Source organism: Astyanax mexicanus, chromosome 5 (assembly GCF_023375975.1).
Source record: "Astyanax mexicanus isolate ESR-SI-001 chromosome 5, AstMex3_surface, whole genome shotgun sequence".
NCBI classification, from domain to species: domain Eukaryota; kingdom Metazoa; phylum Chordata; class Actinopteri; order Characiformes; family Acestrorhamphidae; genus Astyanax; species Astyanax mexicanus.
In genome coordinates this window covers 17,552,060-17,565,833 of record NC_064412.1, presented here as the reverse complement: position 1 = coordinate 17,565,833, position 13,774 = coordinate 17,552,060, and the positions used below count along the sequence as shown (strand labels likewise).

At 35.6% G+C, this 13,774-nt stretch overlaps 2 protein-coding genes across 3 annotated transcripts; both read left to right on the top strand.

Annotated features, from left to right (window-relative positions):
* The first annotated feature begins 986 nt into the window (after positions 1-986).
* LOC103047373 (serine protease 27-like) lies at positions 987-6,538 on the top strand. The gene is made up of 6 exons (XM_007249131.4): positions 987-1,150; positions 3,744-3,764; positions 3,866-4,028; positions 4,141-4,409; positions 5,011-5,162; positions 5,895-6,538. Exons 1-6 carry the CDS (start codon positions 1,102-1,104, stop codon positions 6,075-6,077), a joined length of 837 nt encoding a protein of 278 aa, XP_007249193.3. The 5' UTR covers positions 987-1,101; the 3' UTR covers positions 6,078-6,538.
* Positions 6,539-7,117: 579 nt separating this feature from the next.
* LOC103023810 (zinc finger protein 385A) lies at positions 7,118-12,288 on the top strand. 2 transcript variants are annotated; one of them, XR_001518677.3, is made up of 4 exons: positions 7,118-7,507; positions 10,615-10,778; positions 11,459-11,551; positions 11,750-12,288. XR_001518677.3 is itself a non-coding variant. In XM_049479119.1 (4 exons), exons 1-4 carry the CDS (start codon positions 9,165-9,167, stop codon positions 11,993-11,995), a joined length of 696 nt encoding a protein of 231 aa, XP_049335076.1. In that variant the 5' UTR covers positions 9,138-9,164; the 3' UTR covers positions 11,996-12,288. The 2 variants fall into 2 exon arrangements, 1 of the variants encoding a protein (XP_049335076.1); XM_049479119.1 differs by lacking the exon at positions 7,118-7,507 and adding an exon at positions 9,138-9,357.
* Positions 12,289-13,774: the final 1,486 nt, after the last annotated feature.

Below are 13,774 nucleotides of genomic sequence, written 5' to 3'. Positions count from 1 at the left end.
GTACTTTAGATAAGTGTCTTCAACCCCTTTAAAAGTCCTGCAAATATGTTTTAAGTAATGTTACATAATGTACCAGAAAAAGCATTTTTATTTAGAATGTTACTTCCTCAAAGCTTACTATCAGTTGTGCAGTGTTCCCATCTTTGACAATTTTTTTTGAAAGTAACACTGATCATAGTAGGTCAAATAAATGTTGTGTTATGCTTAGATTCTAGATAACCAACTTGGTATGAGGAGCCAAGGGAAGATCGCATCCATAGATATCAGCACACAATAGAGTATGACTAGTGGTATTTACTAAGCTGAAACAGCTTCATTGTTTGAAGTGGGAAGTGCATATAATCTAAATATGATTCATTTCAAGGTTTATGAATACTTTTTGATCATAGGTAGGGATTTTGTAACTCTGGAGTAGTAGCCATGAGACATGAAACATGAAACTTCATTGGGTCAAGAAGTCCCAGACAAGGAACAAAATATCTCAATATGGATAAAATCTTATTTTGATACCACCTACACATCAGTTATCCAGGTGTTATAGCCACATATCAGAGGTTTGGATGACAAGCAATTCATGGGGCCATGTTACTCACTCAGTTGCTTGCTTGCTCACATTTAGCAAGCTCAAATCTCTCCTCAAGTGCCATTAGTACACAAATATATCTGTATTTTACATCAATAATACTGTGTTAATGCATCAGAGAGCTTATCCTTATGTGTTCATCCACTGTCTCTGCAAGTGAGGTAATGTGGTTCCAGTATGACCATAAAGTCATCAGCATTCAGGCCTATATGTTTCCAGGAAGCTTCTCTTTTTTCTCCTGTGCTCTATTGTCAAGCACTCGAAATTCTTGCTGAACAGGTAAGTGCACAATCTATACTTATATGAAACATCGGACACTCATAGTTTATCTGCTAAATAAAGGAGGGGAAGTGTCGTGGGCGAAACTGTGAGCCAAAAAGATGCCATTGTCAGAAAAAAAGGAGGAGGAGGAAGAGAATGAGGGGTATGACGAGGGTAAATATAAAGAGAAATACAAGAGCATGCAGGAAGGTGAAGAATAAACGCCTGGTTCCTTCCAGCAAAGACAGACTGCAGACATGTGGAGATCAGAGTGTGTGGTCTTAGTCCTTTTCCTTTGTGTAAGAGGTAAGTGATTTATAATATCATTTTTAGCCTAGTACTAGATGTCTCTCAATCGCAGTGATTAAGAGAACTATACTCAAACAACCAGCTGAATTAGTAAATTATTATGAAAAAGGTTAATTAATTTAGCTGCCAAAATGTAGATTTCATTGAACTTGAACTTGGAAAAAATATTGATTGAAAAGATAAAGTTCAAATATCAAATTGCCTTTTAATGTACTATTAGAAGTTTAAAGAATAAAAAAACGAAGGCAATCAAGTTTCTTACACAGACACACAAAAGATTATTTACTGTACATAGTGCTTTTCACAACAAATGTTGCCACAAAGCAGCTGTACAAACATAAATATATATAAATGTAGACTTTTTTGTGAACAATACTTTTTATTATTTAGTTTTTATCATAAAGTTATATATAACTCATCTTATTTAGTTTTAAAACTATATACAAAGCCAGGGACTTCCTGGGAAAACACACACACACACACATATAAAAATCTAGAACCACTTAAAAATGATGGGTTTCTTTGATTTTACCACATTGAAAACCTCTGGAATATAATCAAGAGAAAGATGGGTGATCACAAGCCATCAAACCAAACTGAACTGCTTACATTTTTGCACCAGGAGCATAAAGCTGGCATAAAGTTATCCAAAAGCAGTGTGTAAGACTGGACATGAAAACCAGCCATTTCTCATTTTCTGTAAATAAATGCTTCATATGACAATATTTGTATTTGGATTTTGTGAGAAATGTTGTCAGTAGTTTATAGAATAAAACAACAATGTTCATTTTACTCAAACATACGAATAGCAAAATCAAAGACACTGATTCAGAAACTGAAGTAGTTTCTTAATTTCTTCCAGAGCTGTACATTATTAAGGTATCCAATAACTAATGACAGTGTTATGTGAGGTTTTGCATTGCTCATTGTGCCCTATTCGCTTTGTTCTGTTTAAAATGTCTATCCTACTAAGGATAGGTCTGTGTTCTCAGAGCCTTCAAAAAGCACAAAGAACCCCTGTGCTTGGCCTTTAGAAACAATGAATGCCTATACAAACTATATAATAATTGCTGAGGAAAGTGTACACTGTACCCTTTTAGTTTGCGCAACAAATATCTTACCTCATTTCTCCAAATATTTTCTTGCTGACTCATCATAAAATGTATTGTTGGCTTTTTGCTCAATCAACCCAATAAAATAGCCATTCAAACTGTGTTAAATTTGTAAAGTATTTTTTTTACAATGTACAGGGGTTCCTGGCATACTGGAGTGGTAATGTGAAGGTGAATTTAAAAAAATTGATCTGCCAAACATAGACCATCTGGTGTTGTACCTGCTCCCTACTGGCTAGTAAAAATAAAGTCATGGGATAGCAGTATTTCAATTAATTGTGAAGTGTTTCTTCAGGGGACAGCTTAAAAATGCCCGCACCTGTATAAGCTGTAAGGTGTGGGCATTTAATCGAACCACTTTTTTAATGTGTGCACCAGAAATGTCATAAAAGGCATTACCCCCTACAGCGGATAGGACAGTTAGTGGTAATGATCATGACCGGCAGGGTCTGGCTAGAACTGTCCATGCAAACAGACATTTGCCCAAATTCAATGCAACTCACATATCCCACAAGTCAGTCTAAAAAGTCTAAAAGTTGGGATTAAAAGTCACGAGACATTATTTTAGCATGTCAGTGTAAGGTGTTTGATTTACTTTAACTGACAAGTTTAATCTGCATTGTTTCTTTTAGTATGTTTCTGAACTCTTTAACCCATCAGTCATGTTTGGAATGTAGGCTGTAAGTTTAAATGCTAGCTTGTATGTCTGTGAAATGTAGTTTACATGGAAATAAAACCGTTAGAACAGTGCTGCAGGCATGTCTGAATTATTAAAGGTTCCCACAGATTCATGGTGACTAGATCTGTGGATTTAGTGACATGAACAAAAGAGTGAACAGACAGGACTCTCGGTATCTTATTCACACACAATCTCCAGCAACATTTTGCATCAGAACAATTGAGCCCTCCCATACATTTTTCTTCATTAAACTGAAATAATGTGTAACACATTATTATATATATATATATATATATATATATATATATATTTTTTTTTTTTTTTACAAGAGTAAAAGAGTGCAATAGTAAATTACTTCTCCCCCATTTAGTTTAACAGGTCACAGACATGTGCAGATAGAGGAGGACACAGATTATAGAAAAAAAATGCAGATTTATGCAGATTGTTCTAGATGACTGAGGTTCTGGCAGTCATGGCATTTTCAAGAAACAATGACAACAAAACAAATAGATCAATCATTTTAAATGACATAAGAAAAGAAATGCAAAAAAAAAAACAACAATACTGTTTAAGTATGATATGTGTGTGGCGATGACATACAGGACTTACTTACTAGTAAAGTGTTAAAGATGTGTAAGGGTGACACAAATAAATGTTTTTTCTCACTTACATATCTCTAATACAAACATGGCATCGCATAAAGAACTGCATGTAGCAACCTTATTTTAAAAATGTGTTTTGATATTATAATAAAATAAAATACATTCTTCTGTAATGTTTGCTCTCTGTTCCTTTGCAGAATCTTTTGCCCAGTCGAACAGTAAGTACTTATTTTTATGTATTTTATCATTAGATGCTAAAATAGAAAAATAATTGGGAACTTCTAATTTAATCACATTGCTCACTTTCTGTATTTCTCAGTATGTGGTCGTCCACAGTTAAACACTCGTATTGTGGGTGGGCAGGCAGCGTCTCCAGGGTCCTGGCCGTGGCAGGTTAGCCTGCAGAGTTTCGGTTTTCATTTCTGCGGAGGATCCCTCATCAACAAAGATTGGGTGTTGACAGCTGCACACTGTTTCCAAAAGTTAGTACCACACCAAGATACCTGGATACATTTAATAAACTTAACTAATCTAAACTGACACCAGAAGTCACTGAACAACTAGAGTTAGTCATTTCATTATTTCTTTTTCTAGCACGAACGAGAAGGATGTGAAGGTGTTATTGGGCAAACAGACACTGACCGGCTCTAACCCCAATCAGATTCAAAGAGGTGTTCGCAAGGTGATTGTTCACGAGAGGTATGATCCAAATACCCAGGACAACGACATCACTCTTCTTCAACTGGACTCCTCAGTCACCTTCAACAAATACATCATGCCTGTGTGCCTGGCCGCCGCAGGAAGCTCTTTCCCTGCTGCTACTGCAAGCTGGATTACAGGCTGGGGTGACATCGCTTCTGGAGGTAAAACATAAGCAAACCCACAGCCTGACAGTCACAGGTTTAAAATCACTCGACATATTAATATATACTAGATATAAGCAATATGATATCTTATCGTATTGTGATAAATGTATAATTGTGACAAGTGAGTAGATATTTTTATCACGTTGCTTAAAAAACACACTAAGCAACTGCACAATTGATTACAGATAGTTTAATTAATAATTAGTCTTGTTTAATTAAATAAAGTGCAGCCGATTTATAAAAATACATTTAAATATTTTTTTAATCTCGTACTAATGCAAGTACTAGAGTGTTTTGTCTGTATATGAAAGTATGACGATAAATAATGCGGAATAAATAATTTGTTTTTGCTTAATAATTAGTTTTATATATATATATATCATTATTTAAAACTAATTACGCATTATTTATCGTCATACTTTCATATACAGACAAAACACAGATATATTTGTGTAACAAAACTGGTTTCACTTTATTAAATGTGGTGGTTCCAACAGATGATCTGATGAACAAAGAACTACACTTGTAATAAACCAATGCAAGCCATTTTTTATTCCTAACAGCGTGCATACCTCTATGTCTGTCTGTCTGTCTGCAGTGAGCTTGCCTGACCCTGGACTGCTGCAGGAGGCTCAAGTGCCCATAGTTGATCAGAAGCAGTGTGCTAGCTTGCTGAGTCTTTTTAAAATGAAAATTACAAATAACATGATCTGTGCTGGCTTAAAACAAGGAGGCAAGGATACCTGTCAGGTACACACACCAACAACCACAACACCAATATGCATACAACCAAGGTTTTTTCTACTGTATTCAGTGTAGGGCCAGAGCCAAACCAGTCAGACAGTTCTATATGTGTTTCCAAATGTTGCAGATTTTATTTAATAATTAAAATCTTTGCAAAAAGCAAAACGTGATTCAGTTTAACGAGGCAATATTTTTGCTTTAATTCAAAGTAAAAATATATATATTTTATCGAATACTTATAATAATATTAATCCAGAAGCATGAAAAAAGATAAAGTACAACATTGGCGGGTTGTGCTGTGACAAAAAAGTGTTAAGGAATTTGCAGTTTATATTTAGGTGACTGTATGTGTGTGTCTACGGTTGGTGTTACTGCGATTTGCGCTCATTTTCTTAGATTGCGATTTCTTTGAGAAATGCTCAATAAATGCAGCAGATCTCTGCACACACGTTGCAGGTTTAGTCAAATGGGCTCCTGTCTGTCATTCAGTGTCTAAAATCACAGAAGTAATCCTATCTGATATTTCTTAACAACTGGCAGTGTGTATGTGCAGTAATTTAAATGTTCACAGCCTGGATGCTTCATTAACCTACTAGCTCCAGTAAAAAAAATAAGATCAATGTTTGAGCCATTAAAACAATATTGTATGGCTGACTACAATTTTAGAGTAATGGTAAACTACATACAGATGATTATTGACAGGAATATCTTTCTCTCTCTCTCTATTTCTCCCTGCAGGGGGATTCTGGAGGCCCCATGGTGAATAAAAAGAGTACAATCTGGATTCAGTCTGGTATCACTAGCTTTGGTTCTGGTTGTGCTGATCCCAACTCCCCTGGAGTGTACACTCGTCTGTCTCAGTACCAGGGCTGGATTTCCCAGAAAATCATTCAAAACTTGCCTGGCTTTGTCAAGTATTAATAGTTAACTATCTACACATGACTGGGTTTCATTAATTGATCTTAATATTCCCTGAGACCCATCAGGTTCACTTCAGATATCAGGAGGATACACAGTTATTTCTGGCCTCAGACCAGACTATTACATTTGGAGAAAGTTTAAATTATGAATGTCTGCAGTAGAGTAATTTGGGTACCCCGAGAAATTACTGGGTTAATCGCCAGAACAGCAGGCTGGTGTCAGGGCAGATGTTTCTGCCAGCCTGAAAAACACTACACATGAAGCCGTTTTAGATTTATTGGCAAAAAAATGTATTATCTTAAGTTATGTTAAAGGTCTAAGGTGCTTCTTTCTGATATATGTAACTGGATTTAAACTATGGTGTATTTATCTATATGAGGCAACAAATATATGTTATACATATTTGTATTTTATGGAAGGGGCTACCACTATAATAAAACAACATTGACTCTTGTGTCTTACTTGTGGTCTATTGGTGGTGTCATGCTTTTGATTTAAAATTATGAATAAAAATGTTACTTGACTTAAATCTGATTTAAACTGCATTTATCATAAAAAAATGGACACATCAGTTGCCACTCACTTAAGCTGGATTTATTACTTATAATTGTTGTAAACTTAACCTGTCACTTGATTTTAAATTACATTTTGAATGGTGTCCAGCAAGAAAACTGAAATTGAGATACTCATAAACCAAATTCAGCACTTCAAACCAGTGTAAACTAATTGTATTACTTAAAATTGAATTAATCACTACAAACATATATATATCAATCACTTGAAACGATTAGAAATAGGCTGAATTGATCATAGATATCAAAGAGCTTTTTAAATAGTTTAGGGGAGAGAATTCCTAGGCTTAAGAATTTAAATATATTATTATATATACATATTGTAGTGTATCAGGCACACCAGCAGATGGTGACATAAATGCAAGTGAAAAAGCGCAACTGTTCAACTGCTGCTGCTGTTGGTGATGTATGTGTGGCAGATCCTTTAAAAGCTGAAGTCCCTAACTGACATATACTGACCTCCTGGATTAATCACAGGACAGTGTGTGAATGTTTGATCATGTGAACTTATTCAAGAATATTGGTGTGCTGAGTACCTGTATTTTTACTCTAAAGGTCTCTAAATAGCTTCATAGTGAACCAAAGAAAAGTGAGAACAGATGAAAAAGAGTGAGAAGTGAAGAGTGAACAGAAAAAAAGAAGAATGAAGAGGTGAAGAGTGAACTGATAAAGAAGAGAAAGGTAAAGGGTGAACAGAAGAAGCGTAAGGACGTGAAGAGTGAACAGATGAGTGAGAAGTAAAGAGTGGACAAAAGAAGAGTGAGTGAAAAGTGAAGAGCGAACAAAAAGAAGCGTAAGGAGGTGAAGAGTGAAGAGAGAAAGGGGAGTGAATAGAGTGGTATTGGAGCTTTAGTTCAGGTACACAAATGAGTGTGTAATTCAGTAGTTTGGTTTACAGCAGTGGTCTTAAGCTTCAGTCAAGGAAGTTAATTTTACTAAACATAGAAAACAAAAATATTTTTATATAGTTTGCCACTATATAACTTTGTTGAAACTAATATTTCTTATGATGCATGTTTAGTTTTGTGTTTCATGTAATATATGCCTCCAGACATTTTTCAGTGTGTAGCAGAATCGGCTGCCATCAAGTCCCAAAACTTAAGTAAAAGGACAATTTCTCACACTCTAATATGTACTTAAAGTAAGGTAACATATTTCTTTAATAATATAATAAATTATACAAATAAAAGTGAGAAGTCATCTGAGGACCTTTAACCTTATAAAAATACCTGGAGGGAAGTTCAGATATGGAGATGATCTCATTCTGATGTGTTCTGAATGGGAGGGTCATGAAGTGCGGGACACTATAGGCATTTCAAGCAAGTCTCTGAGAGACATGACCATTTACTACAGAGGTTTAGCATATATTAGTTAATACTGAGGGACTATGCCAGTGGTTTTATATGGAGCCGGGATAAACTGGGGCTCATCAGCCGTCATCTCTGGCCAACAGAGATATATGATCAACAACTGTGCTGCTGATTCTTTTAAATGTTTTAAATGAAGGTATTTTACTACTTTACAATTCCAAATTTACTGTAATTTACTAATTAAATAGGACATGTTTCTTACATCCATTAAACCAATTGCAGTTTTTGGGGGCTGCATTCTTGAGTGTTTATGGCTGTACATTAACACCTCTGCATCTGTCACATGAAGTCTTCATTAACTCTGTGTGTGGTGAGACAGTTAATACAAGTAAAGTTAGTGTTGAATGAGTATTAATGATGTGTAGCATCTGTATCATAACTTCCAGAATGGATATAGCCCAAAGTCAATTCACAGAATTTAAATCACATATAAAGTTTAAACAGTAAATCACAGTAAATCTACGACCCTAAGCCCAAGGCAGGAGATTCAAATACTTGTTAAATTAGGAAGGTTTCACAATTGTTAGAAGCATACCATATTGTTTCTGTACATATGCACAAATATATCTATATACTGTATGCCAAATAATCTACATGCAGTATATCAAATTTGGAATTTGAATCCAGTTTCTAGTCCTGAATTCTGTTCTTCCTGTACATTAAAGGAAAAGTTAATTTAACTGACTGGTCAGGCAGTATCACACCTATCAAGGATTACAAGGTCCAGATCTGCACATTATTGAAACATGAAGGCTAATTCTTTTCTTCTGGGTGTACATTGAAGATATTTGTGTTTGAGATTAAAGGATTAAGAGAAATGTCAAAAGAATATCGGATGAAAGACCTTTTATGGATAAACAAACAATCAGAATTTCAGCTCATCATTTTCCAAAATTCACATCAAGAGGTGCTAAACAACATACCATATTTGACCTATTTTATATAAACTAACCCATTTTTAAATGAGTAAAAATACTGAACATGTGATTGACAGGTATGTGTTTTTATTGTCCATCTGTGTTTTGTTACATTGAGTGTTTGAAGCAGCATTGATATTTTCTGCTCCTGAGCTAACAGAGAGACAAGCCTTGTATACCTCTGTATATTTCCATAGACACAACTACAGATACTTCACTCCTTCCACCATGCCCAGACCCATGGTACATGGTACCCATGGTACTGTCAGTGCATATGACGAGTGTGATATGAAGGAACGGTGTACTTCTCCATATCTGAGCGGTGATCAGTCTGAAGAAGGCAATGCTAATATGCAGTTCTTCTGCTCTCTCTGCAAAATAGCTGTTAATTCACCCTCCCAGCTACAGGAACACAGCCAGGGTGATCACACACACACACACACACACACACACACACACACACACACACACATTCACAAAGTAGAATTACAAATCTACATTTCAACAAGTTTTTGCTCTACAGGTCAGCACACAGTTTATAATCATTAATGACAGAAAGCAAATGCCTCCCTATTAGTTTTAAGGGCCTTACAGGAATTAATTACTTAAGATTATTAAGTTATCTGACTATTTATTATATTTATAATACTGCCATGGCAAGCTGCAAAACATTAAATTATTCATTAAATTATTATTATTGTCCTTAGTTCCTTTGAAAGAGAACAGTATGAAGTTTGTGATGTCTCTGATGTCACTAATGTTAAAGTGGCAGTTATTCCACAGACACAGAATTCTAGGTGACATTTAAAAAACGTTTTTATATAAAAATAGCTAAATTAATACTTCAAATTTTAAAATATTTTTAAAACTTAAAAAATGCATAAACTATGATGTGACCAATCTTATTAAAATGTCTGGCCCTTTTATGGCATAAACCTGGTTAAAATCTGTAAAAGCAAATTGTATTCATACAACTGAAAAAAAAGCAACCAAACAAACAAAGGCAGAAAGGTCTGAACTGAGCAAAGCAGCGTTAATATATTCTCAGTGAGTCAGCTGAAGATAGCCGATAATAAGAGAGTATTTACAGCTCATAAACATTTTACTGCTGTTCTCGTTAGGGTTTCAAAATACTACTAGATCTGTGGCATGGCAACTGTTCCAGAATTAGGCTCAGTCATTATATATATATATATATATATATATATATATATATATACACAGTAGCATTTGCATGCACACACACATTAATCACAACTTGTGCATGCCACATATTTCAGAGCTTTGGGAAATTCAATCTCTCAAATTACTACTTCTGTTTTAAGGAGAGAACATTTATATTTTTAACATCTGAAGATTTAAAAAATAATCTTTTCATGTTTTTTTTTTTTTTTTTTCAAAAAACATTTATCACATAAGGTACACATTTCAAGCTTGGGGTTTTAAATCAAGCTAGACAGTAATAAGGCATTCATGTCTAATATAATGAGCATTATTGTAAATACATAAAGAATTAAAAGGATTAAAACATACTTAAAGGTATAGCCTCCCAAATACATTCCTTTCACAATATATTGACACATTGTAATCATTTCATCAAAATGTATGTTGCCATCAATTCACAATACTCATTCAGTCTTGTTATCTGCTAATTATATCTGCTTCTCTTCTTAATCAGGTGCTAAACATAAGACCATTCTAGAAGCCTGCAGTGGTCTGGGACCCATTAAATCCTACCCACGCCTGTGCTTCTCCTCCAGCCTGAGCCATAGCACTGCAGAGCGCGTGTTTCACTGTGAAATCTGCAACGTCCAAGTAAACTCTGAGCCCCAGCTCAAACAGGTAGGAGGTTTAATGTCAACATCCAAAAGAGCAGCATCCAGTAATTTATAGTAATATCCTGTTTTGTATTAAATGAACTTGATACTGGTCCCAAGAAATGTTCTGAACTTACATTACCGTTCAAATCTGCTGTCTTAAAATTTGTTATTTCACCCAGATAACAAATGACAATGCAGGCAGGGCATTCATACTGGGGTTCACAGTATGAAGTGGTTGTGGTCGTGATCCTGGCCTTTAATAAACCTGTTATAATAACTGTATAATACCTGTATAAAACCTGTTATAATACAATATAATATGGTGGCTCAGCAGTTAGAGCTCCGGATCACTAAGAACGGGGTTGTGGTCCCTAAGCAAGGCCAAAAACCCCCACTGCTCACACTGTGGCTATAGGGCAGGACAGGCACCATATCCACCCTCAGCATTCTTATTTAAGATGCCCTTAAACAAGGCACAGAGCCACTAATGCAGTCCTGCTCACTTCACCAGAGTTAAATAGTGCAGTTGGCATTATTATATGGTTATTTTAATATATAAGTAATAGGCTGGATGGATGTTTTCCAAACCGTCCTAAGGGAGAATGTCTTGTCATCTGTTTGTGACCTCAAGCTGAAATGAACTTAAGTTCTGCAACAGGACAATGATCCTCTGTTCTTTCCTCCTTTCCATGTCTCTCCCAGCATATATCCAGCAGGAGACACAGAGAGGCAGCAGCTGGAAAGTCAAGCCCACACTCAATCCGACACAAGAACCTCAGCTCATCAGAGCTCATGGTAATAACCATCAGTGTTTAAACAGTGTCACATGCTCCTGTGCTGATTCAACTTAATATGACATCTGTTCTTCTGTGTTCTTTGACCTTTAAACCCTTAAGTAAATATAATAATGTATGTTGTTCTAAATGTGGGCACGGTTTCTAGTTTTGATTGTTGACAGTAATATCTCCATCTGTTTTCTTCTTTGTTTTACAGTCAACTGTCTTGTTCTCTAAGGATCTGCCAAAATCCCTAGCTTATGGCTTTTTTCCAGATCACATGTCAGTCACTGCAGTGATGTCAGACCCTTCATCCAGTCAGCTTCCTGTCTGCACTATTGGAATGTCCCAAAACCTATATCTCCCAATTATTCACATAACACAGTTTAATCACGCCCGCCTACGACCTGCTGCCAGAACAATTATTTCCTCCTACAGGCAGCTCCCGTTCTCTCCTTATTGAGTGTGTTTACATGGTAATTTTCTGATTTTCCCAGTTACACAGGATATTGTTAGCTTATAATGATAATCCTTTGTTTTTCTACATACAGGGGTTGGACAATGAAACTGAAACTGGAGGTTTCATGGCTAAATTGGACAAGGCTGGGGGTCCAATCTTCATTAATTGCACATTGCACCAGTAAGAGCAGAGTGTGAAGGTTCAATTAGCAGGGTAAGAGCACAGTTTTGCTCAAAATATTGCAATGCACACAACATTATGAGTGACATACCAGAGTTCAAAAGAGGACAGATTTTTGGTGCACTCTAAAAAACAGAGGTACGACATGAGTACTTTTTTGTACTCGAAGGTACACTCTTCATAATTGTACCCTCAAAGGTACAATATTGGTCTTTACAGGGTCAGATTTGTTCCCTCTGAAGTACAAAGTCATTTCTAACAGCAATAAGTACAAATTTGTACCATTTAACCAGCCAAAGGGTACATTCAGTATTCTGCATCACTGTACTAATAAACAGTATATATTTAAATTGCACATTTTTTTATTTGAAAGCCAGACAATTTTGTATCATCAAGTTTTTGAGCCATATTTAGTTGATGATAATGTTTATAATCTTTATGATCTTTACTGCCACAAAAACCATGGGTACAAAAAAGGACTTTCACTGAAAGGTACTTTTTTGTGCCTCAATATAAGGTACAGCCCCAGCGACAAGCTTTGTACTGTTTTAAGTACAAATCTGTACTTATATTTCTTAGAGTGTGCTCGTCTTGCTGCCGCATCTGTGACCAAGACGGTAAGTCTTTGTGATGTATCAAGAGCCACGGTATTCAGGGGAATGTCAACATACCACCAAGAAGGACAAACCACATCCAACAGGATTAACTGTGGACGCAAGAGGAAGCTGTCTGAAAGGGATGTTCAGGTGCTAACCCGGATTGTATCAAATAAACATAAACCCACGGCTGCCTAAATCACGGCAGAATCCAATGTGCACCTCATCTCTCCTGTTTCCACCAGAACTGTACGTCGGGACAATAAATTATTGTTGTCTAAAACCAGATGTTTCAGTTTCATTGTCCAATCCCTGTATGTACGAACATATCCAGACAAGGAAGAGCTCCCCAGAATGAGTAAACACCACATATGTCATTTTTTAACACTCTACATGCACCAATACATCAAAATAAAATGTCAAAATATCTGTTTTTGTATTACATCATATTATGTCTGCACTGACAATTAATGTTCTTTACCTTCAATTGGGTTTGTTGCTGATTTGCAAAGCACACAGGTCCAAATATCATATATATTATTAAAAGATTCAAATTCTAATCAATTGATTATATTGATTATACTATAATACATTTTAAACAATAGCTGAGCCTGGAACAGTGCTTTATTCACTATGTAGTTCACGACCATTTGTCAGTACAATTCAACGTTACCCTGTTGCATTGTATGTATGTCTTCTTGGGGGACTATTTTGCTTTTTACAATTATGCATGTGTTTCCATCATACATTTTTAAAATAAAATATAATATATTAATAAAATACATTTAGGCAAATATTGTTTAAGTAAACAGCCTCAGTAAAAGGGAAATGTACTCGCAGCTTCATGTCTTCATGACATTTTAAGGTGTAAACTCTAGGAACATGACACCCCTAAAATTAATCTACTTCCTGCTACCACCACAGCAGTTAAGACATTTGGCCCTGCAATTTTTAAAAGAACAATATGTCACATCTAACTCGTCACAGTAAATTTGCTAATATTGCA